Raw genomic sequence first — 25449 nt, 5'->3', positions numbered from 1 at the left:
CTCCAACAAAGTTATCCCCGAGAGAAGTAAAGCAAGTGTGTAAGTCCATCTCTGAATGTTTGTAAAGCATTCCCATGTTAAGCTTAACGAGCGACTGCCTCTCGCTCTCCGGCTGCTACTTCAATCGTGAAACTGCTTAAATGATCAGCTGATCGGCTTTTCTGTCGCGAGTCCGTCTTTGTTTTTGGCCCACTTTGCACCAGAAAGAGGAAACCAGCGGCTGAACAACAGCAGCACGTTTAAGCTTGATAAGCTGTTGTTAGAATTTATTTAATATTACTTTCTACACCAGGATCTTTTTCTACGTAGCTGACGCTGGTAACTGTGCAGGGGCGGATCTAGCAAAGTTTAGCCAGGGGGGCCGATATGGCATTAACTGGGAAAAGGGGGCACAAAGACATACTTTTCTTTCTTATTCTCATTTAAAATGTCTAGCTTTTAATAAATAATTATCTGACACACAAAGTTTTAATTTGATGTAAAATGAATAGAAGTCAATTACTGTATATAGTGACTATTAAGTCTAATATATATACCCTAGTAAGCTATAGTACTTTTTCCTTTGGGAAGGTACCATCTGTGCAGTCTGCAATTTTGTTGAAGAAAGATGTTGAATCTATTTAATATTTCTTGAAAAATAATTGATTTCTGTGCATTTTTTTTCACACTGCATCAAATTAAGGTTGATTACGTCGATTAAGCATCATGAGGTGGCGCGTGAGGGGTGGTTCCCTATTTTTTATTTATTTATTTTTGTTGTTGCTGGGAGTTGGAACCCTATTAGTTAGGTTGCTTAATATTTACGCTAAGTACTCTTTAAAATACCAGAATAGGGAGGATGGTGTAGGTCTAAGTTTATTAGATTGATCAGTATTGCTGAACTATGAAATACCAATTGTTTGCTAGTTTAGTTTAGTTTTTATTTTTTTGAAAATCCTTAGTTTCAGTTTAGTTTTGATTAGTTTCAGTTATAGTTTTAGTTGTGTTTGCAAAAATTAAGTGTAACAAAATCCCAGTTTCATCATATCTGTCATGGTCCCGGGCCATGTGGGCCCAGTATTCTTAGTTCCTTGTATTTTTGTATTTCGTTCCTTATTTAGGCCATGTTTCCTGAGTTGTCCTGTTGTGTTGTTCCCTAAGTGTTTTCCCTTCGTGACTCTTACCCCCTGTGTGCCCCTCTGTGTATTTATGAGCCCTCGTCTCTCTTTGTGTTTATTCCATGTTTCCCCTGCCCGTTATGTCTGTGTTCTCTCTCCTCCTATCTGAACCTCTGTACTTCCTGTTTTACTTTACCCGTCTCCCGTCGGTGTTGTGTTCACTCCTGCCGTGTCTCGTTATGATTATCGGTGTCACCTGTGTTCCCCATGTGCTTCCACTTCCCTCGTTAACCCTCTGTGTATTTAGTTCTGTGTCTCCCTCAGTTCTGTGTCGTAGTCTCCCTCATAGCTGTGTGATTTTTCCCTGTGGCTCCTTGTACTTTAGTCTCCCCAGATTAAGTTTAGTACTGTTTTTTGTGTTTCACTTTATGCCAGACTACGACCACGACATGGACCCAGCGACTCACAACCCCTCCGCTGAGCTCCGGGAGGATTTGATCTATACGGTGGAGTACCACTGTCAGGAGTGGGAGGCGCTGCCAGGAGACGAACACCGGGAGGTCGTAGCCGTCCGTCTACAGCGGATGGTGTCCGGACTCCCGTGGCTGTTCGGCGCGCTGCGCCCCCACATCCGGGACTTTCTCGTTTCCACCGTAGGAGTCCGCCCGGAGCTGCCTCTCCAGTGTGAGGGGTCGGAGGACGTTCAGCCCGGTCCGCTGGAGGATTCGCGGCCTGGCTCATCTCCTTCCCCCTCTCGGCGAAAACGGCGTTCACGCCGCCGTCGCGCCAGTACCGCTGAGCGGGCTGCACCTGTGGGAGAGAGTGACTGTGCGTCACACACTCCGCCCAAGTTTTCGGAACCCGAACTTCATGACCTATGCACTACTGTGAGTGGCTCCGTTTTCCCCGCCGTTGTGTTACCTGACTCGGATAATTCTGTCACCTTTTGTTTGGACTCCAGAGACACAATACAGCGAGGCACCTCAGTGTCAGATCATTCACCGGTTGCTCTCGCTAGTAACCTTTGTGTTTTTGAGCCCAGTATTTTCTTTGATTTAGCTGATATGAATGTGTCACCTGTAGAGATAGCTGAACCTAAGACTGTTATTCCACACCAGACTCTCCTACATTCTGCTACCAGCATTGTAGCCCCGCAGAACTGTTTTACTCAGCCTTTGGATTCTGAGGTTTCCCAGTCTGAGCTCAGCCACACACCATCAGTATCATCAGCTCTAGATGTAACAGTGCATGCTGAGAAACACATGCCCCCTGAAACTGTGTGTTCAATAGCTAATGCTCCTCCTAGTGACTGTTTCATGTTCCAGCCTATTTTGTCTTTAGACATCCCTGATATTTCTCAGCCAACTCCTCAACCAGCCATTGCTCTCTCAGCTCCTCAAAGAGTTACTGAGAATGAGACCTGTGTTGCTGAGCAAGCCGATTTAACGTCTGCTCCTAGCGTTCTGCCTGAGCCAGGTGACAGAGACTATTATCCATTCCTCTGCTGTGAACAGTTTAATCTTCAAACCAGCTCTTGTATCTGTGACTCCCAGTGTTGCTCCATCAGTTTCTCAGGCTGTGGTTTTTTCTGTGCCACAACTTGAAAGTGTTAACTCGGACTTTACCTGTGTAACCTCACCTTCTCTCGTGCCTGCTAAGCAGGAGTCTGTTTCTGTTTTTTCTCGTGGACTCCTGGAAACTGTGTATTCAATGCCTGCTAAGGTTAAGAGCCGCAAGGTTTCATCTGCTATACATAGACTGGCAAAAGATTTTGGTTTGAGCACTGCAGAGCTGGTTGCACAGGTTAACTTTTCTGTTCCCTGGTCATGTCAGTTTAACTCTGTGCGCCATGCTTTTCGGCCAGGTTTCACGGACTCTGTGTGCACTACGTCTCGGACTACATCCTGTACGACTGTGTGTAGTGTTGTTTCACATCCAGCTCATCCAGACGCTGCTTGTGTGAGTTCTCCTGTACCTGTGGCTACTCTTGAACTCACTCTTTCTAAAACTGCTAATTATGTCATGGACAACTTAAGTACAGCAGGATTGCGAGAACCAGCCCACCATAAGTCTCTGTTTACTGAAACTGTGTTTGGCTCCACCAACTTGGTTCACCCAGTGACTGTTACTGTTCCTGTGCTTCGCTCTCCACCTCCAGTTCCTGTACCCAGGGCAGCGCAGGCCCAGCTTTCCCTCGCACCCGTATCAGTTCCTCGGGAGAGGGTGGCTGAGGTCCAGCTGGTCCCTGCTTCTGTCCCCAGTCTGGCAAAGGCTCCGTTCATCCCGGCACCCGTACCTGCTCCTCGGGTGGGGCTGATGGACACCCAGCCTTTGCCTGCTCCTGTCCCGGTTCCCCGGGTGAGGTCAGCCGTGACCCTGCCGACTCCTGCACCCATCTCAGTTCCTCGGGTGGGAGCGACAGAGGTCCAGCTAGCTCCTGCACCTACACCGGCCCCCAGGGTAAAGGCAGCCAGAGCCCAGCTCGTCCCTGCACCCGTATCTGTTTCTCGGGTGGGGATGACTGGTGTTCGGCCAGGCCCAGCACCCGTTCCTGTCCCTCGGAGGAGAGCAGCCAAGAGTCAGTCATCTGTTCAGTCACCAGTTTAACTACCTGCTGTTCCACCATCACGACAACCACAACTACAACTTGCACTCCTGTCCTCAGCACAGTCATTGGCTCAGTTATCAGCCCAGTTCCCTGTTTGGTCACCAGCTCAGTCTCTAGTTCAGTTAGCTCAGTCACCAGCCGAGTTAATCGCTCAGCAACCCATTCAGACACTGCCAACCTCAGCTGGAAGCCTTTGTGAGCTTTCTCCGCCAGCTGAGGACTGCGTGGTGCTGACAAACTTTGGACAGACTGTTTGCCCTGCACAGCCCCAGCCGTTGCATCCTAAGCCGACTGCGTGCCCTGTGCAGCTACAGTTAGCGTCCCCTCAGCCAGAAGTCTCTGCACCTGCTGGCTCTGCATCTGTCTCCGCTGGGGGTTCAGGTGGACCCCTCCAGCAGCTCCTCGTCTCCGCTGGAGGGTCCGAGGGGCCCGTTCAGCCACCAGCTGCTTCACCGGCAGCCTCGTCCATGTTTGCAGCAGCCGTGTCTTCACCCACGCTAGCTGCGGCCTCCGTGTCTCCGTCTACGTCTTTGCCTGGTCCAGCTCCAGCCTGTGCTTCGCCTGCTGCAGCTCCAGCCTGTGCTTCGCCTGCTGCAGCTCCAGCCTGTGCTTCACCTGCTGCAGCTCCAGCCTGTGCTTCGCCTGGTCCGGCTCCGGCTTCGGCTTCAGCTTCATCTTCACCTGGCCCAGCCTCAGAGTCTTCGTCCTCGTCTGGTCCAGCTTCGACTTTGGCTTCTGCTCCTCCTGGTCCAGCTCCGGCCCCCGCATCGCCTGGTCCGGCCCCCGCATCGCCTGGTCCGGCCCCCGCATCGCCGGGTCCAGCCCCCGCATCACCCACACCCACACCCGGTCCGGCGTCGGCCTGTGCTTCGCCCAGTCCGGCCTTGGCCTCAGCCTCAGCTCCTGCTTCGCCGTCGCCTGGTCCAGCCTCAGCCTCTGCAGCGACGCCTGGTCCGGCCCCCGCATCGCCACCGTCTGGTCCCGCCTCGTCTGGTCCCGCCTCGTCTGGTCCTGTGCCCACCGGGCCATGGCCAACACACCTAATACTGGAGAGCCGCCGCTGCCTTCCGCGCAACCGGTCCCCTGAACTGCTCCGTCGTCTCCTTCGCCGCGGCCGCTGCCTTCCACGCGGCCGGCCTCCTGAACTGCTTCGTCGTCTCCTTCGCCGCCGCCGCTGCCTTCCGCGCGGCCGGCCTCCTGAAATGCTCCGTCGTCTCCTTCGCCGCCGCCGTTGCCTTGCGCGCGGCCGGCCTCCTGAAATGCTCCGTCGTCTCCTTCGCCGCCGCCGTTGCCGTCCGCATGGTCGGCCCCCTGAACTGCACTGTGTTTTTGGGTTGTTTTTCTTGGGCTCCGGTGTTTGCTGTGATCTTTTGTTTTCTGTTCCGGGCCCTCCGTCCTGGGCCCCCGCCGCCCGCCCTGGGTCGTTTTCTGTTTGGTTTTGTTTTTCTGTGTTTGGGCTGTCTGGTGCCAGCCCTTGAGGGGGGGGGTGATGTCATGGTCCCGGGCCATGTGGGCCCAGTATTCTTAGTTCCTTGTATTTTTGTATTTCGTTCCTTATTTAGGCCATGTTTCCTGAGTTGTCCTGTTGTGTTGTTCCCTAAGTGTTTTCCCTTCGTGACTCTTACCCCCTGTGTGCCCCTCTGTGTATTTATGAGCCCTCGTCTCTCTTTGTGTTTATTCCATGTTTCCCCTGCCCGTTATGTCTGTGTTCTCTCTCCTCCTATCTGAACCTCTGTACTTCCTGTTTTACTTTACCCGTCTCCCGTCGGTGTTGTGTTCACTCCTGCCGTGTCTCGTTATGATTATCGGTGTCACCTGTGTTCCCCATGTGCTTCCACTTCCCTCGTTAACCCTCTGTGTATTTAGGTCTGCGTCTCCCTCAGTTCTGTGTCGTAGTCTCCCTCATAGCTGTGTGATTTTTCCCTGTGGCTCCTTGTACTTTAGTCTCCCCAGATTAAGTTTAGTACTGTTTTATGTGTTTCAGTTTATGCCAGCATTAAAGCTGTGTTTTGAGTTTACGTTTTTGTCTCTGTGAGTTTGCGTTTGGGTCCTCTCCTGCCTGCCACACAGCCGAACCATGACAATATCAGTCATTCTCTTCTGCTTATCCTTGGGTATGTTGCTATTCCAGCTACCATACCCTGCACCCTGGACAGGTCGCCTGTCTGTCGCAGGGCTAACACGCAGAGACAGACAACTCACATTCCCACCTATGGGTTCTTTAAATAAATAAATACATAAATAAATAAAGGCAGATGAACAACCATTGATACCAGGCAATTATAAAATGTATATCTTGGCCCCAATGAGACTATTAACTCTTGCAGCACTGGGTGTTCGTAATTTTGGTTCAAGTGAATTGATAAACTTTTTGAAGGCAATTGACTCACACAGTTATGTAGATATCCCAGTCCTGTTGTCTCGGGATGCATCACACTGCCTTGCCTGGGGTTAGCTTCTGTTTTCTGGGGATGAGGGTTGAGCGTGCTCCCTTACCTTCTCAAGGTAAGCTATGTTAGCCTTCTTGTGTGAGCTTTTCAAGTGCACTTTAAGGTTTGTGGGATTTTTTTCCCTTTAGAAATGTCCCTCATAATTTGTCTCTTTCCACTACAAGACACTTGCTTTATCCAAAACACAGTCAGATTAGTTTCCCTGGACTGTGATACTAAACCTGAAGAGCACTTCTACAATTTATATACTGAACAGATGAGCGCAGGATTGGGTGTTTTTATATTTTTACATGAACATTCAGACACTCATCTCCTCCTTTGTCAAATCATTATGGCAGTGCACTTTGCCACACCCTTTGTTCAATTGTGCATTTAAACAAAAAGCAACGGCTTTTTAAATTTAATATAAATGAATGAGAACTATCTCCTTTTAAGCATCACTGAACCTTCATTTTCTCTTTTGCTGTGTGAAATTATTTTAGGTATTTGTTCATGCATGTTTTGGATGCATGCCTATGTTTTTTTTTGTTTGTGTGTGTGTGTGTGTGTGTGTGTGTGTGTGTGTGTGTGTGTGTGTGTGTGTGTGTGTGTGTGTGTGTGTGTGTGAGCTGAGAGAGACATAGAGAGAGGAAGGGTGTGTGGGTGTCAGATAAAGCGTAAGAGAGTGTAAGGGAGTTTCAAGTATGAGTGATTATGTATCTAGGAGCCAGAGGCAGATATAGATGGATCAGGAGATCTGGGCTATCTGCAGCCCCAGGAGTACTGAAGACCTAATGCCACACATTTCTGTAATATCTATCTTGCAAGCAAGAGAAAGATGGAGGCCCCAGACTACTACCCTTACTACTATTGACCATGGGTGCCCACTCATGGTCAATAGTAGTAAGGGTAGTGGTCCCAGGAGACCAGAGTAGATGGGTAGCCGACCGCGCTGGAAGCCACCCTGGTGTGAGCCAAGATAAGGCTCCCAGGCTATCAGCACCTACGCATTGTTAGTGATCAGGTACCCTGCTGGCCAAACAAAGACATAGAGGCTACTTACATTAAGACAAGGAAACTCTTGACCATGCATGTAGGGTTTCACCCTGTGAAATGCACTATACACAGGTACACACACACACAGGTCTTTATCACCAGGTTCCACATTTATTTACAATTTTCCCACGTTATGACTGAACACAGTCTGACAGCTGTCAGTCCCAGCTGATTTATGGCGTTATTTTTGTGCCACTATTCTGAGCGCACGTAAAAAAGGTTTGCAGGTGCAAGTGTTGCATTTTGAGGAGAAATTTATTTTGAGCGAAGAAAAGCTGAATTTGAGTGAACAAAATTCATTGCTGCATGCAAAAAATGTATATCCGTGTTTGCTATTATCCATATACACACGCACAATAGCAGCCCCTCTCGCTCAGTTTTTGTATTTGCGCTCGCAATGTGTCGCTCACGCTCTCAACATTTCTGCCCGTGCACGCTCAACTCTTTCTGTACACCGTTATATTTGTGCCACAAAACCAGCCAATCACAGACTTGGATGCAAAAAAATCTGATTGGCTGTTTTTGTCTCCAATCAGCTCGAAATGACGAAATGCAATATCCCAGAATCCATTTCGTCCAAAGCTCAAACGGGGCAGTGGCGGAGGAACACAGAGTGGCGGAGTTTGAAATATTACTCTTTCTGGGACACAAAATAAACTTTTAAGATATTTTCATGTTAGAATGTAGCTGTGTGAACTTCAAATATCTGCTCGATTTATCAAGACATCACATATTTGCATAAGTGCTCCAACGTTTTCGGAGATGCCTGTTACCCACCAGCTGACCGGGTGGGAACTCGGGTTAAACATAATATATAAGGCTGAACTGACAAAAAAATCACCGACTACACCACCAGGTATTATTGGAAAAACCATAAAGCCTTTGAACGAAAACAAACGCTGTTGTGACAGTGATGTACACTGTTTTGTTGGTATATATGTATGATTTGTATCACCTTCATGTTTCCAGCTTTACAGCTGTGGCTCCAGCAAACATCAGCTGATACTAGAAATTAATTTTAAATAAATTCTAACAACAGCTGATCAATTTTGAACGTGCTGCTGTTGTTGTTTAGCGCAACATCCGCTGGTTTCCTGTTTCTGGCGCAAAGTGGGAGATAAACAAACAAGAGAGACGATCAGCTGATCATTGATCAGTTTCATGATTGAAGTAGCAACAGGAGAGGGAGGGAGAATGAGGAGAGAAGAGGCAGCTAAGACACAGAATAACTCCAGCTTTGTGTCTTTTTTATTCTCGCTGAAGTCTTTTCCCCTCAATACGGATGTATTGTAATTGGTCCAGCCCAGAGTTAATTATTACCAGTTGGCTAATCCACCACCTTTCATTGTTTATACCATTACAAAAACAAACAAACTAACATAAAAATGAAAAATCACCATTGGCCCACCGGGCAAATGCCGGGTAAATGCCCAATGGCCAGTCCAGGTATTCGGTCAGCTGGTGGGTAACAGGCATCTCCAAAAACGTTAGAGCACTTATGCAAATATGTGATGTCTTGATAAATCGAGCAGATATTAGAAGTTTACACAGCACCATTCTCGCATGAAAATATCTTAAAAGTTTATTTTGTGACCCACAAAGAGTAATATTTCAAACTCCGCCACTCTGTGTTCCTCCGCCACTGCCTCGTTTGAGTTTTGGACGAAATGGATTCTGGGATATTGCATTTCGTCATTTCGAGCTGGTTGGAGACGAAAACAGCCAATCAGATTTTTTTTGCATCCAAGTCTGTGATTGGCTGGTTTTGTGGCACAAATATAACGGTGTACAGAACGAGTTGAGCGCGCACGGGCTGAAATGTTGAGAGCGCGAGCGACACATTGCGAGCGAGCGCAAGTGCAAAAACTGAGCGAGAGGGGCTGCTATTGTGCGTGTGTATATGGATAATAGCAAACACGGATATACATTTTTTGCATGCAGCAATGAATTTTGTTCACTCAAATTCAGCTTTTCTTCGCTCAAAATAAATTTCTCCTCAAAATGCAACACTTGCACCTGCAATTTTTTTTTACGTGCGCTCAGAATAGTGGCACAAAAATAACGCCATACTGATTTCCCTCCCTCTCCCTCTGCTCCTCTCCGTCTCACTATAAAAAGGGAAGGAAACCATTATCAGTCCAAATCGCCATCAGCTGTTCTCACCGGCATCTCCAGCACCGCCCCGTTGAGCCCACTGCACCACTCCTCCCCTGCAGCCGTGCCCAGGACCACACCTCCGCCACACACCTCAAATCCAGCATCCTCAGACTGTACGCTAAATGGAAGGTAGGAAACTGGTGACTTGGGAGTGTTGGAATCACAATCCAGAATTAGACAACAAACGTCCTTGAGTACATCAGGAAGATGGCCAATCAATGGTGTGCTTAGTGAATACCTCAGGCAGAAGAAACCTGAGAAAGAAGAGGAGCAAGAGGAAGAACCATCAAGATCCATAGAGCCTGGTGTCTATCACACCAGGCCCCCTGGGGCTTTTGCACTGTGGCTGCTGGGTGACCTCCGTCGGGGCTCTCCTCTCCTTTTCTAGGTGGGTGGCACGATTGCCCCTGCAGTGGTCCTCTGCAGGTGATAAAACAGATTTTCAGTCTTTTTTCTTTCTCTCTCTCTATCTCTCCTCTATTTTTATCTCCCTCTCTTTCTGTTAGCTCTTTTCCTAACTTCTCTTTTTTTCTTCTTTTTCTTTCCCATCTCCCAGTCCAGTCCATTCTCATTGTAATAACTTCAAATTAAAAGATAAATAAATAAATACATTTAATAAACTATGACAATCAAGTGCACCAGTATAGCAAAAACCGTAATAGTCCACTTGGGAAAATAAATCTGTTGGGCATTTTTGTTGCCCTTCAGACAATAATTCTGATTGCTACACTGCCAGGACAGGCAAAAAAACCCATATAATAACCTGGACAGAGTAGTGGTAGACAAAGAGGAAGAGAGCCATACTGAAAGACATGGTGACACTGAATGACAGCAACATCAGGGAGAAGGAACATCAGAAGCTGGAGAAGTACCAAGGGTTGAGAGAAAAGCTGGAGAAGATGTGGAGTGTGAAGGTTAAAAGCAGTCCCAGTGGTAATTAGAGCGCTTGTTAGGTGAGAGGCCCCAGCAGATCCCAGGAACAACATCTGTGATCTCTCTCCAGAAGAGTGCAGTAGGAGTACATTAAAAAAACTTCCCCTCTCGCTTCTGTGGGCGGTCTGTCCTTCAAGCTCGGGTCCTCTACCAGAGGCCTGGGAGCCTCCTTAGAATAACATAGGACAGAATCTAATATAAGACGGTACTTCTAGTGTGCCTCTTAAAGAGCCCATGTAGATTATGTTGTGTGGGGAAAACAAGTAGAGAGCGGAGAATAATAATTAATGACGTAAGATTTGTTTTCATTGTGAAGAACATAATATTTGCTGTAATGTTTATATTATATTTGATAAAAAACAAAAAATAACACCTTCATATAATACTAAGATTTTTCATAGGAAAAATGCTCTAGCCCTCAACAGGTTGTAAAATCAGATAAATACACCGTCAGATGAATAGCAAGATATGACAGATTACAATTTGTCATTATTAATCTAACGATAAATAAAGCCTAAATTTTCAAAGCGGTAAACCCCCAAACATACGCCATCATTTAGTTGTTTGTGCAACCATTTTTGGCAGTAGTAACTTGAAGCAATCCTTTTCTGTATATTTTTTTCTGTGTTAACTTTAGCTGTCAAACACATGGCCTCTCATTTGACTGTAATTGGAAATAATTCAACTGAATTTCAGGAGTGAGCCCACGCCCCCATACACCCAAAACACTGCAAGCTGTTCGTTCTCGTTGTAGTGCCGCACCCTCCCTCCTTTTTTTCAGTTCCCTTGCTTCCCATTAGTACAAACAGATCTGCATAAAGAACATAGATCTTTACAGGCTTTCTAAATCTAGACTATGAACTACATTTATTGGTAAAAGTACATTCACGGTTCTGTATAATTAAGTTTGCATTCATGAGGTCAGTAGGATGTGAAGCAGTTATACTGCACAGGACAACCTATTATGACAAGGCAATGGCAGGGTCATGTACTAAAATATCTACTATAATTTTTACACAAAGTCCCAGCCAGTATGCTTCAGCAATAACCAGCATTCTGTCAGGAGCAACACAAACTAATGTATGAAAAACAAGCAGTGAAGTGCTATGATTCCTTTGTAGATGCATTGCTTATTCCTCCTCATTTAAAATTCCAGTGTTTGTCACTCAGGCAGGGGCGGACCCAGAGAAATTTTCTTAGGGTGGCATGAGGGTGGCAAAGAAATCAAATGGGGTGGCAAAATCAAAGCCTTTTTTTTTTTTACCAAACACATATGCAGCTTGTTACATATGGTTAAAATGATTCAAATGCAGTAAGTATACACGTGTTTTTTTTTCATATAAATATAGTCTATAACTCAATTATTTTCTGTAGCCAACATAATTAAACACTTTAGTTGCATAAAACATGCGATGTTATGTGCTGTATAGCCGGTATAATAAATAAACATGTAGCCCAATAAGTATAAAATCCAGAAAGCTACACAACATGGGGCGGTTTATTTACAAACACAAGTCTAACTTTCACTGTTTTTTGTTAGAAAAAAAACAGATTGTTGCTTAACTTACACAAAATTTCAGAAATCTGTACAGTCATGAATAAAAATGTAAACCTAATTTTTCACGATTTGTTGGATTAACCCTCTCAGGTCCAAAATATAACTGTCCATTTTTGACTCCTTTTGATTTTACATTTGTATTTCACTTGTTTCATTTTATTTTTCCCCTTGCCTTCGTATCATTCTTTTAAGCTCAACCTCACGTGTGTGAATTTACTTGTTCTTTCATTGACATACTGTATTAACACAACTGATCTGAAATCACACAAAAAACTTAAAATCCCAGTAGTAGTTTTTTTTTTCTGTAACCCCCCCCCCCCCACACACACACACACACACACACATACACACACAGATATGTTGAGTAAATTATTTTTATAACTTGAAATGCAAATACAAATTGTACATTTCGAAAACTTATGCACACATTTTGTGAACATGTATAACTATTTATCCAGAAATGCAGCCAATACAACCTCCCGTTTTGTTTTTTTTAAAATTTTATACAACCATTTAAAAATATTACTCAAACTAAAATGAGAGAACAATAAGATGGCGCACAAATTATGTGTGCCAGTGGCACTTGCCACCCCATGCTACCCTTCTAGATCTGCCCCTGCACTCAGGTGGTAGAGAAGGTTACTTACTAACCTTAAGGTGGTTCGATCCCTGTCTGCTCTAGTCTACATGCCAAATATCCTTGGGCCAGAAAGTAACCCCTAACTTGCTCTCCAGTGCATGAATGAATGTGTGTAGACAAAAGTGCTTGTGCAAATGAGGTAAGTTTTTCAAAGTGCTTTGAGTGCTCATGGAGTAGAAAAGCACCATATAAGAACAGTAAATTTAGCATTTAGGTCACACTTTTATAAATATTACACTTGCCCCTGTTTGTTTCCCTCTAAACTAAATTTAGGTTATTTTGCAGGTTCTGCTTTTTAGCCCATAAGCAGTCGTCATATACAATTGCATAGTCAATTTCTGAAACATAATCTCCCTAAGGGAACCTCCCCAAGGAATTGATTCTATTCTATTCTATTCTAGTCTTCTTTGTTTGGGTAAGGCTAAACCTCCGCCTACCCCACTCCTACTTTACAGGTGAAAATAGAGCAAAAGGACCGCTAGTCTTTGACTTTATTTATTTTCTGCTGTGTTTTACTTTTACATCCATTTGAAAGAGTGAGTGTAAACACAAAAAATATATATTTTATGTGCTGGAATGTGCAGAAAATAGGTTTAAATATTAAACAAATTTCTTCCAGTCAGAGAATGTTGCATATAATTAAATTTTTGCTTGATGCATAAAGTTAAAAGATTAAAACTAATAAAACAAGTTTTAAAAAGGGTCTTTTCCATTTGATTACCTTTTTGTATGATGGATTATGTAGAAAAAGTAGAATTGGGCTGAAACATCTATTGCTTTATCACCTATTCAGGTTGTAAATTGTGTTTTTAAAAGTAATTAAGTAACTAAGTAATTAATTACTTTTGAAAATAAGTAATCAGTAAAGTAACAGGATTACTTTTTTGGGGAAGTAATCAGCAATTAGTTACTAATGACTTTTTTCAAGTAACTTGACCAACACTGATTATAAGTATTATTAGTGTTGTAAAATATAAAACCTTAAACAATCAAGGCAAAGCCAACCAAACAAATACCCTGTTACTGGCTTCAATGAAGAAAAAAGTCAAGAGCACCCAGCTCACAAGTGCTCCAGGGAGACTGGCCAGTTGTTCCCAGTTACACTGATTAACCCCGCCTACCAGGAACCTGCAAGACAACACAAAGGAACAGAGGAAAACACAGAAGGCCTGGCCAAGGCAAAGGGCTGTCACACCCATGATGAAATGAATGTATTTCACTGGAAATGCATTATAAACAGCTACTAAATGTGCCAGCAGCTGGGTTTGACTCTGTTCTTTCCATGACCTGTCACTACTCCACCTGTTTCACAAGCAAACATGACACCAACTCAGAGGCAAGACACTGGAAAAAATGAGAAACTGTGAATCACTACAATCATGCAGCATAGTAATTGTGTGTTGATCCAGTCTTCCCTGTTATTGACACTCCCTGTGGAGATAAAGAGTTAAAACTTTCATCTGGTTATTTTGCACGTGGAAGCAGATTTGTTAACTGCCTTTTCAGGGGAATCTGATGTCATGCTTGATAAAGCTACTTATATATATTAGCAGTGTTGGGGAGTAACGGAATACATGTACCGCCGTTATGTATTTAGAATACAAAATATGAGTAACTGTATTCCGTTACAGTTACAGTTTAAAAAGGTGGTATTCAGAATACAGTTACTTTGTTGAAATAAATGGAATACACTGCAGTACTTTCCTGTTTCATTCTGTCGCGGGTCAGGACTGTTTGGGTTTTGTTTGACAGCTACGTTCTGTAGTTCCAGGCGGCAGCGTTACGGTTGCCATGGTTACAGGGCGACGCTCTCTCTCTCTGCGACTGTGTGTTTCCTGGGTGAGAGAGCGCCTTTTCGTTGTTGTTGTTGTTGTTGTGCTAAGCTAACAGGCAGAATGCTACAAGCATAGCTCTAAAGAATGTAGCATCATGGGCAGTGTAGTCCGTGCTGCAGGGAGAATGGACTGCCATACACGTTATGTGTCTGTGAGCGCGAGGAGGGAGAAAAAGGTACGAGCTGTCGTCGAGCAAAAACGGGAGCTGGAAGCATGTAAATATAATAATAACCACTGCAGCCAAGAAGAGTGCCTGACGAGCCCAGTTGTAAGTAAGCTGTTAAGACTCGACTGTACACCGTGTTCGTGTTTTCCTCTGAAACAATAAGCTCCGTTGCAGCAGTCTTTCAACGCCTCTCTCTGTCTCTCGCAAGAAAAGTTGACCCAGACAACAAAGTAAAGCTATTTTTCGGCTACGAGCCGACAGGGACCCCGCCGTATTAGTCAGAGGTCCCTTTACTACAGTTCGGAGTCGCGGACCTTCAGTAATACTAATAAATCACACAGCAATAGGACATTCATGTTGTTGTAAAAAGCATGATAATATATTAAGAAATCCAAAGTATTCAGAATACGTTACTGTCATTGAGTAACGTAACTGAATACGTTACAGAATACATTTTGGGGCATGTATTCTTTATTCTGTAATGGAATACATTTTAAAAGTAACCTTCCCAACACTGTATATTAGGAAAAACTCTGAAACTGCTCCACCAGCATCAACTCACGCACTGCTGCAAAATTGGTATTCTTGATACGGACATGTGGACACTGTTCAATCATATGAAGTGCAGATGTTTTGAAACTGTGATTCAAAACAGCCATCTTACCATGACTAATTGAGGCTTTGTTCATATGGGAACCTGGATGACCTTCAGGCCTATGAAAAATGACCTGGTGCTGTCAGCATGTAGCTGGCCACTGAACCCTTTCATGCTGAAAATGAAAATGCAGGACAGAAAACATGATAAAACCAAACAATTAGACAAAAACTAAACAAACCACAAATAGAAAATGGTGCATAAAGAAGATGTGTGTCTGAGTGTGTGCGTGTATGTGATACTCAATCATGTGTGATAAAAAGCATCCTATTATTAAGATATGAAAAGAGGTTGTCAATGCTTTCAATTCAATTACAGCAGGTGAGGCAAATTCAGAGACAACACTGTGTTAAAAACAGTCCTCTGGCCACTAACTAAATTCTTTGAATTCTTTCACACTTGCTCAGCTGGAAATGCAACTGAGTTAGAGCTTCATTGGTGCTTGATGATCATTCTTGAAACCTCGTACTAAGGTTATACCCGTGTCAAAGCCTGAAACAATAAATGCTAAAGTTTGAATTATTATTTTAGGTGTAAAATGAAGATATTAGGAGAAAAATCAAGAAATCAGAACGCACACACCACATTTTAGGGCCACAATATGACACTTTCTGATTTTCTATTTATTTTTAAATGTTTTATTACTAAAAGATGATGAAAACAATGGTGTGTGAGAACACAGTGATATTTTTAAATGGTAAGCAAAGTTAAATTGCCCACATAGTCTACGCTTAATTCAAACTGTGTAAATAACTGTTGCAAAAGTGCCTTTATTTCTTTTTTGTGCATTATAATGTATAGTCTGATATCTTGTGCAGTGTAAAAACAGATCGTTTAGTGCCCCCTTCTGGCAGATCTACGTACGTACACGTAGATGGAGACGACAGCTTTTGGCCAATGGTGTGCCGCTCGACGTCACCGCTGCAGCGTGCTGGTAATGAAAGGCCAACAACACCCCCTCAAACAGTGAGTAAACAGAGGCTTCTGTGGCGTGAGAGACGGGACTGACGGCGCACGAAGCTCGTAGTAGCTTTGACCTCATACCAGAAACTCTTCTGTTCACCTGTTAGTTCCTCTTCCGCCTCCGCCTCGTAGGGTGGAGTTGTTGCTACCTGGATTCTGACAGCAGACAGAATAACTATATTTGGATTCAGTAATGCTGTTTCAGTCTGAAGTGTTTTTTATCGACATTACAGTAAGTTTGTCTTTGATAACGCTAATTGAATCAGACATTTTGGCTACTTTGCTGACGTATCGCACAAGCTTGGCTTTGGTTTGGAAGTAGTACCTGCTCTTCGGGTGCTTGACGGGAAATTTAAGCTTTCATGTAAAATTACACGCTTTCTTAGCCTAGTTTTCATTTGTTAGTAGTTTTCATAATTTTCACTTTGGGGGGACTCTACGTCAGTTGTAGGCTATATTTCCATGCCAACAGGAGCTAAAACATTAAAGCGTTTTCTTTTTGTTCTTTTCTTTTTCCTGTTAAAGAAGATAAATAAAAACCTCTAGAGTCATACGTTTCATCCTGTAGTATGCGGGACAGTTTTCGTGCTTTTCAAACGTCGTTTTTGTGTTTAAGTGTGCCACTTTCCGTCAGCAGGAATGAGCCAGCAGCCGCGATCAAACCGGGGGCACCGGGAGAGGAACGGAGACCACCGGCAGCACAATGGCGACCGGTCAACACCATCCAACAGGTGCGCACTGCGTTCACCGTTGTTTTAAACCCAGACTGTGAAGTGAGGGCGACTGGGGCAGTTGTCTCACCATGTAATTCCTCAGATCAGAAACTAAATACACTTATTCCGCACACCCTCATTAGGATTCTCTCTGACCGTGGAAGAAGCGCAGGTACTTCATTTCTGCAGAAATTCCCAAGGACAAAACAAGTTTTCAGATAAGGGAGATGCTTTTTGAATGCACAGTGTTTTTTTCCTCCCTAAATCTGGATTTAAATCTCCATCAGTAGTACTTTAGAGAACAACCATGTTGACATAGGTGTTGCTGGGTAAAAGATTGTAAACATGGACGGCATATCAGGGACACCTTGTTTGTCTGTATTGACATTTAAAAATTAAAATACTTGTTTGTATCAAACATCACGTTTTACATGTGTTAAAACAGTATCAGCCTACATACTGACATACACAAAATAAATGTCACTCTCGCTCCATATTTATCAAGCAATATAACATACAGATGAGGATAACATTATTAACCCCCCTCTATCAGTGTTTTTTTTTTTTTTTTTAATGGAGTGAATTTTCAACACAGCATTTTTAAACATACTAGATTTCTTGAGAAAGCATAGATTATACCTATTTGTGACACACGGTCACATAATTATCTCAAGAAACAAAACAACAATAACCAGGGTCAATATTGTTTGCCCCCTGAAACACTGACCTTTGAACTGCAGCACAAACCTCTGCTGTGCAATGATGTGCTTTAACTGTATAATTCTCAAAACATATAAAATCATTAAAACTGAGACTTACTGTCCACTTTAAACTTCAGCCAGAGTGTGAGTTGTAAGCATAGTGCAAAAAACAAAAGAAATCAGTTTAAACTTGAGGGGAAAAAAGTGAATGTTCAGTAAGGAGCAGATGGATTTACAAAGTTATCACAGTGTTTCCAAGTGTCAAGAATGCAGTGAAAAATATGAAATTCAGAGAGAGCCACACAGTACAGAACAAGCCTGGCAGAGGTATGAAGTGAGCGACTTCAAAGAATCTGGAAGAAAAAATAGTGAGAGATCTGTGTGAAGGGCTCGGAACAACTGCCAACACTAGTAAAAGACTAGTAAAGACCAAGCTGGGAATTTTAAGCTCAAAGAAGACGATCAGTAGAACCCTGCAGCGGAATGGACTGGCAGGTTGCAGATCAAGAAAAACTAAACTTCTGCAGAAGATACACCTTTAAGCCAGACTGAAGTATGCTGGGGAAACCTGATGAAAGAAAGATAAAGATGGCATAAAACCCAAAGAATCACAGTGGTGCAAGTGTTAAGCTGTGGGGATGCTTCGGTGCATCTGGAACTGGGAGTCTAGTCAAGGTGGAAGGAATCATGAGGAAAGAAGGATATAATGAAAATTTCCAAAGAAATCCTCAAACATCAACAAAACTGGATCTGGGTCGTGGCTTTGTTCTCTAACACAACATCGACCCAAAATATAATTCACTACTGTGAAGATCTACCTCCGGAAGACTCAAGTGAATGTTACTGACTGGCCTGCATAAAGCCCTGAGTTGAATCTAATTGAAAATCTGTGTGGTGAACTGAAGACCAACAAATCTGGAAGAGCTTGAGAGATTCACCAATAAAGAATGAGCTGGGATGGCTCAGCAGACTGAAGAAGCTTCTTGGATGAGAGGTGAAACGTCTTCAAGCAACTTAAAGAAGTCCAGATGCTTTTCTTTCCAAGCTCCTTAGACTACTACAAACAACTGCATGCTGTTATCTAGCAAAAAGGAAATGACTGAAATGACTGATATGACTGATAGTACCAAGGGGAGCTAATAATTTTGATCCTGGTACGTTTTGTATTTTTGTGAAATAAATCTTTCTGTATTTCTATTTAAAATATTGCAAGTGTTCCAAATAAAACCAGGATGTTTGGAAAAACTCTTTCAAAATTCCTTGCTCTTTTTAACAGCACTTGGGAAATTCTTAAACAAAAAAAAAGACATTTTCATAATAATTCTTGTATTTGTACAGACAGAAAATATCCCTTTGACTCTTTTGCTTTTGAATAGACATGTAAAGATGTCCATTTAAATTAAATTATGAGACGTTATTGTAATAATTTGATTATTCACTTGTTTAATGTTTGTTTTTTTTGGGGGGGTTAAGCGTTACAATTGTGACCCTCAGACTTCTTGCGTCAAAATGAATGTTGTAGTCTTGTCCTTATTAGTGAAAAAATGTAAGCTGTACTGTTAGCACAATTATTTACATGTCTTTTCATCAAAAGATAACATGTAGCCTGTGAGTAATGAAGGACACTGTAGAAAAAGTTGCAGCTGCCCTCAGTCTTTTCTACTTCTACCACTATGAATGTGGCAAGGGGAGCCCCAGAAGCAACAGAGGATTGATATTTTGTTGTACGTCTGCACAAATATTTAACAACAACAAAAAATCATAAAAACGTTTTTGTTTTTTTTTGTTGTTTTTTTTTTATAACCAGCTCAGAAACATTCAAACTGACCTTAATAGGAAACTGGACAAGCTTAGACGTGTTCATTCTGAAGTTTGGAAACGTTTTGTTTAAAATGACTTTAACCCACTTTTCCAAACTTTGTTGAGCCCAGTCCAAGAACTTGAAAGAATTTTTCTTTTGGTCATGGACCAGACTTTATTAATCCCTATGGGCTCTACTGTGAGTTAGAGTTTGCAGTCTTGTTATAATTGATGAATCTTTTGCTTCTGGTTACATCAGAGTACAACCCAATGCTGCTCTCAATTCTCACTTGCTGGTTTCATTACAGTATATTATTGTATTAGTAAAGCAATCCCCAATTTACTCATGGTTCAAGCCTCAGAGATGTAAGGTTTTCAGAGGAACACTGACTTGTAATTCATTATTGTTATATTGCTTTGTTCCTTTTTTTTTCTGAGTACTTTGTCCACTGGTGCCATAAAAATCTGAATTCCAGTACTGAATCCAGAGTTCATATTTGGCAGTGTATCAGGACTTGTTATCAGAATCTTTATTGTCATTGTCACAGGTACAATAAAATTACAAATGGTTCCCAATCAATGCATCAACCCTAACAATATCAAAATATAAATAAAACAATAAAATTCAATAATAAAATAAATAGAATGCTTAAAGTACTAATAAGAAGTATCAACAAACATTCACATACATTCCCACATACATGCTTCAGTCAGCGCACAGATTAATACAAGAGTGGCGTGATGGACAGTTTTTTGTAGCAGTATTCAGACGTGTTATTGCAGTTGGATAAAAGCTGTTTGAGCCTATTAGTCCTTACACTGATTGCTCTGTACCGTCTGCCTGAGGGCAACAGTTCAAACAGGGAGTGGCCAGGATGTGAGGTAACTTTTATGATGTTTTGGGCTTTTTTAAGACAGCGGGTGTAAATCTTCCAGTGTGGGGAGAGGGCAGCCAGTGATCTTTTGGGCAGTGTTAATGATCCCTTGGAGTGCTTTCCTCTGAGCCCCTGTGCAGCTAGTGTACCAGATGCATATGCAATAGGTTAGAACACTCTCAATGGTGGCTCTGTAGAAGGACACCAGCAATCTCTGTATGATGTTATTCCTCCTGAGAATTCTCTGGAAGTACAGTCTCTGTTGGGCCTTTCTCAGCAGCTCGGAGGTGTTCGCACTCCAGGAAAGGTTCTCCTCTATGTTGACTCCCAGGAAGCGGAAGCTTGCCACCCTTTCTACACAGTCCCTATTAATGAATAGTGGTTGGGTCTCTGCCTTTTTCCTTCTGAAGTCTATTATGAGTTCTTTGGTTTTTGAAGTGTTGAGGAGGAGGTTATTGGCCTTACACGATAATGACAGCTGCTCCACCTTGTCTCTGTATGCAGACTCGTCATCCCTGGAAATGAGCCCCACCACGGTGGTGTCGTCTGCAAATTTCACAAAGAGGTTGCTCTGGTGGAGAGGAGTGCAGTCGTGTGTGTAGAGAGAGTAGAGCAGTGGACTAAGCACACAGCCCTGGGGTGAGCCAGTGCTGAGATTTAGGGCTGAGGATGTGTGATGGCCAACTCTGACTCTCTGTCTACGGCCCGAGAGGAAGCTGTTGATCCACATGCAGGTGTTGTAAAGAAGCCCCAGGTCTTATAGCTTGGCCACCAGTTTGTGTGGAAGGATGATGTTAAAAGCTGAGCAGTAATCCACGAAAAGCATTCGCACATAGCTCCCATGCTCTTCCAGTTGTGTTACGGCAGCATGGAGTGCTGTGGCTACAGCGTCTTCTGTGGACCGGTTTGCTCTGTAGGCAAACTGGTGAGGATCCAGGCTGCAGGGCAGGGCTGCTGTGATGTGTTTTACCATTGTTTCTCACTTATCTTTCTAATTACTGCCTTTTCACAGTAGTTGTCAAATTGTGATTCACTCTATTTTAGTATAGAAAAGATTTATATTATTGTTATACTTGGAGACTATTAAAAAATAACAATAATTATTAACAATTAGTCTTGTTCTCAGAAGCAAGGAAGGAAATTTGGTACCTGGCTGACATCCCTGAGTCTAGTTCTGCTCAAAGTTTCTTCCTATTAAAAGGGAGTTTTCCTTCCCACTGTCGCCAAAGTGCTTTCTCATAGGGGGGTCATATGGTTGTTGCGTTTTTCTCTGCATGTATTATTGTAGGGTCTACCTAACAATATAAAGCACTTTGGAGCAACTGTTGTTGTGAATTGGGGGTGTATAAATAAAACTGAATTGAAATTAAATTAAATGAGGAAACTACATGCTGTAGAAAGGTCTGTTGAAAGCTCCAAAACAGCATTAAAAGCACCTTGTTTTAAATTCATTTTGTCAGTAGGGAAAATATTCTATTTCTGCAGTTAACCATGTTTATAATTTTGTTATGACATTTAAAATGTCTGAAAAATGGACTCAGGCAGAAAAAGGCTAAAAACACATGTTCCTGTCTCATTGGCCTTTCTGTCAGTGTTTCAGATTAGTTGGTTGATGATTTCCTTCATTGTTATCTTTTTCAGGTCCTCCTCATCACCCCCATATTACCCCCGAGAAGCTGACTCACATCCAAGTCATGCACGGGAACGAGTGAATCACAGTGACTCCAAATGGAACTACATTTGCTCCAGAAGAGGTAGGTCAGGATGTCCAGTACTGTGCAAAAGCCTCAACTCTTTATAGTTTGCTTGGAAAAAACAACAGTGATTTATTGAAACATGTCCAGAAGTGTATATGGAAATACAGTATATAAGACGAAACCAGTTTGTACAAATCTAATGAGCTTGAAAGTCAATATTTTGTTGAGCACAAATATTGACTATTATATACTATTATATACTATTATATGTCTGTAAAATTGTAACCAAATTTGTAATAGATTGAACTAAAGAAATGGTTTCTTTCTATAAAAAGCATTCCTGTGGTATGTTAATGTCCAACTTAAAACCCCCCCCCACCCCCCAAAACCAACAACTTTGAAATACCTTCCGAAAGCCCCTGGAAACTATTGCCCAAGAGCACTTTAACCTCCTAAGACCTGAACAAAGAATGACGTGATTTTTTTTTTTTTTTCTGAGAAAAATGAGATCCACATATCAGGACATTCGTAGTATAACGTCCCTGTATGTGGATATCAGGCCCTTGTAGAGCAAAATTTAGTATTTTGGTCGAGACAACCCAAAGTGTGATGTCCACGTATGTGGATGCCAGGTTAAACATTTAGAGAAAGTCTGGCTTCTTGGAAGCAAAGTATGACGAAATGAGGAGTTGCTCAAGAGCTCTGCACAGTACTGTATGTGTGAAATAAAACTGGCGGCCTTGAGTTTCAGTGTACTTCATTCTTTCTATGAAAACTGCACTGACCGGTTTTCATGTGTTTACTCAACTTTGTTTTCAGAGGTTAGGCAGAGGAACACTATTCTGGGAAGCTGGGAACTTGAAATCAGAGCCTCACAGATTAGTTTTCTCCTGTGAGAACACTAATAAAGACCTCAAATGTACAGCTGAAGTTAGGTCTCAAGTCAAATAAAGTCTAAGTGCCACCATTATAGTTCTCTGAAGCCCATTTGATGCATAACAGCTTATTGATTTTAGATCAAAAATTTCAGTACTCGGGAGAAAAAATCAGGAAGCTAAAAAGTTCAAATGTCAATAACTAGAAGTACAAGTAAGAAGAAGAATAAAAGCAAGTATGATGACTTTTCAATTTAAGCCTCAGCCCTTAGAACCTGAGAATGTAAGACTGCCAACTGGCTCAAACTGCTCTATAGCTTGGAGCTACACACAGACATATTTTAAAAGTGAGCATTAACATCTATAAATCAATTCTAACATGTAGAGTAAAAAGCTTCAGTGCAACATTTTGAAATACTTAAAGCTCAAAGTGAGGGAGTAGCGGTAGCTGAGAAATCCTATATATAAAAGATGGACATCACATATTGGTTTTAGACTGAGCCTCTCACCCTGACCCTCGTTGTTGTTGTTTTTCTTTTTGAGGAATAAGTGACCATAGACACGGTGATGGCAGTGTTAATGTTATGAGTTTTTGCTGGTAGGCTTGATTCACAAACAGACAACAGCACAGATACCTGATGACTGGTGCTAAGTAATTGAATAATTAAATTATAAGATTTCACCCAAGCACAAACCTCTAGGATGGTTTGTAGCAACTATTCATGACATTTCTTATTAAACACATTTGGTGACTGTAGGGACAGACTTGTTTGTTATTTTTGTTGTTGGGTTATTTTGAGTATTTTTAAAATTTGATTTAAATTGGTTTCAGTGCCAAGAGCTGAATCAAATGTAGCCCTAAACTGTATGTGTCTGCGCACCACTTCCAAACTTAGATATTTAATTAATGATCATATGAGGCAAAAAAAAATAAAAAAAATCAGGACGCCTCACCACAAAACGCTGGTGCTGTTTTTTTTTTTGTTTTTTTTTATTTTTTAAATGATTTGAAAGATTGATTTTTCTGTAAAATGAACTCAAATGCCTGTTCTATGTGCTGACAAAGGTATCATCCTGATCTGCGCTGTGCTGACCAACGCCCTGGTCCTCATCTGTGTGGTCGCAGCTCAGATGGTTACGTCGGGAATGTCCTCGGCAGCCAGCATGGGCGGCTTCAACCTCAACTCCAACATCAACTTTGAGGGTACTGAGCTGCAGAAGCTACGAGAACTAGACATGCAGTATAACCAAATGAGGGCACCAAGCATCTATGGCGGCATCCCCTTCAGCCTCACCTTTGGAATAGTCTCACTGCTGTTTGTGGTGTCTGGGAACAAACCCCCCCACCGGATGTCGCGAAAGCTCCTGTTTGGAGCGCTGGTCTTTCAGGCGGTGGGCGCAGTGGTGTATGTGGTGGCTGTCGGCCTCTACCTGCACTTCATGATCAAAGTCAACTCCACAGATGTGTGCAAGCAGCGGGAGATTCTGTATTCGCGGAACGGCTACACCTGGATGAACTGTAACGTGAGTGGGGCCGATGCAGCTGTGGCTCTGTTCGGACTCATCACCGCCATTCTGTACATTGCTGGCACAGTGCTCACTTTCCAGACCATTCAGCACGTGAAGCGTTACCTACAGGAACAAAAGCGGCGGGAAGAGGAGAAAAAGCAGGATCGGAACAACCCACAGAGGGCTCCGCTGTGGGCCGAGACCACATCTGTGTGAGGGAGACTTGTGTACTGTGGTTAAGGGGACACTTTAGTTTCTGCTACAATGACATCTGAACTGATTCAAAGAGGATTGGCTCCAAATGTGTAAGACTGACAGACGGATCACAGGAAACATTTAAACTTACAACTCTTCATCGTCTCCACATGGACACAGCTACTTTGTAGTATAAACTACTTCTGTGTTACTGCCCAAAAGTGACTGTGGATCAGGGGACATAAACAGTACAGTGAGGTAGCACTAATGTGCTGCTGTGGCTTAGTTGGATAAAAAAAAAAAGAAAAATCTTGCATAGCTAGAATACATTTGGGATTAAAACAGTACAGTTGAACACTAAAACTAATGTATGACAACTAAACCTGCCTAGTACTTAGTGAATTTAATGTCGTTCCCTCAGGCACTGTAATACATGGATGAATATTAAAGCTTTTCCACTTATGGAGAGAACTAGAAAATAAAGTGAAGACTCAGCCATCATTCATCAGCCCCACATATTGTTAGTTAGCTCAGAAAATGAAATGTATTATGTTGGCTTTTTATGCACATTCCCTCTCATTTTTGTCAATTTTTATGTAGAAGTTTTTGTATGTGTCTTTTAAAAAAAAAAAAAAAATCTTCTATCCAAATGTAACTTTGTTCTCAAATGTGTCAGTTATCTCAGGTAATGCTGAACATGACCGGCTTGTGTAAGTTAAATCGCTGAGTAAATCTTCAAATGGCCTGTTTTACTGTTGGAGATAGTTTTCTAATAGTAACATGTACACTGCTTAATGTTTTTTTTTTTTCTACCAGTTTGCAGCATTTTATCTACTGTAATTAAACAGACTATGATTCCATTTAAAAGCTGGATCGACTGTCATTAGGGGGCAACAGAAGTCTGAGCGCCTGTCCTGCTGTTTGTGTTCCCCTGTTCTGTGCCAGCCATGACATCACTGCTGTCACACAGTGGAGCGCACACATACA

At 42.6% G+C, this 25449-nt stretch overlaps 2 protein-coding genes across 5 annotated transcripts; both read left to right on the top strand.

The window, feature by feature from the left end:
• The first annotated feature begins 1419 nt into the window (after nucleotides 1–1419).
• LOC113009291 (uncharacterized) lies at nucleotides 1420–2719 on the top strand. The gene has a single exon (XM_026147504.1). The coding sequence runs from the start codon at nucleotides 1526–1528 to the stop codon at nucleotides 2699–2701; it is 1176 nt and encodes a 391-aa protein (XP_026003289.1). The 5' UTR covers nucleotides 1420–1525; the 3' UTR covers nucleotides 2702–2719.
• Nucleotides 2720–14955: 12236 nt separating this feature from the next.
• On the top strand, nucleotides 14956–25329 carry LOC113009627 (MARVEL domain-containing protein 3-like). Of its 4 annotated transcripts, none has more exons than XM_026148065.1 (4): nucleotides 14956–16100; nucleotides 16735–16828; nucleotides 21828–21940; nucleotides 23825–25329. In XM_026148065.1, the coding sequence occupies exons 2-4, from the start codon at nucleotides 16737–16739 to the stop codon at nucleotides 24481–24483; spliced, it is 864 nt and encodes a 287-aa protein (XP_026003850.1). In that variant the 5' UTR covers nucleotides 14956–16100; nucleotides 16735–16736; the 3' UTR covers nucleotides 24484–25329. The 4 variants fall into 4 exon arrangements, with proteins under 4 accessions (XP_026003850.1, XP_026003851.1, XP_026003848.1 ...); XM_026148066.1 differs by having other exon boundaries at nucleotides 16732–16828; XM_026148063.1 differs by lacking the exon at nucleotides 14956–16100 and adding an exon at nucleotides 16107–16329.
• The last annotated feature ends 120 nt before the right edge of the window (nucleotides 25330–25449 follow it).

The sequence above is a fragment of the Astatotilapia calliptera genome, chromosome 17 (assembly GCF_900246225.1).
Source record: "Astatotilapia calliptera chromosome 17, fAstCal1.2, whole genome shotgun sequence".
In the NCBI taxonomy this organism is placed as follows: domain Eukaryota; kingdom Metazoa; phylum Chordata; class Actinopteri; order Cichliformes; family Cichlidae; genus Astatotilapia; species Astatotilapia calliptera.
Note: the sequence above shows the minus strand (reverse complement) of the source record. Positions and strands in the feature narration are given on the sequence as shown.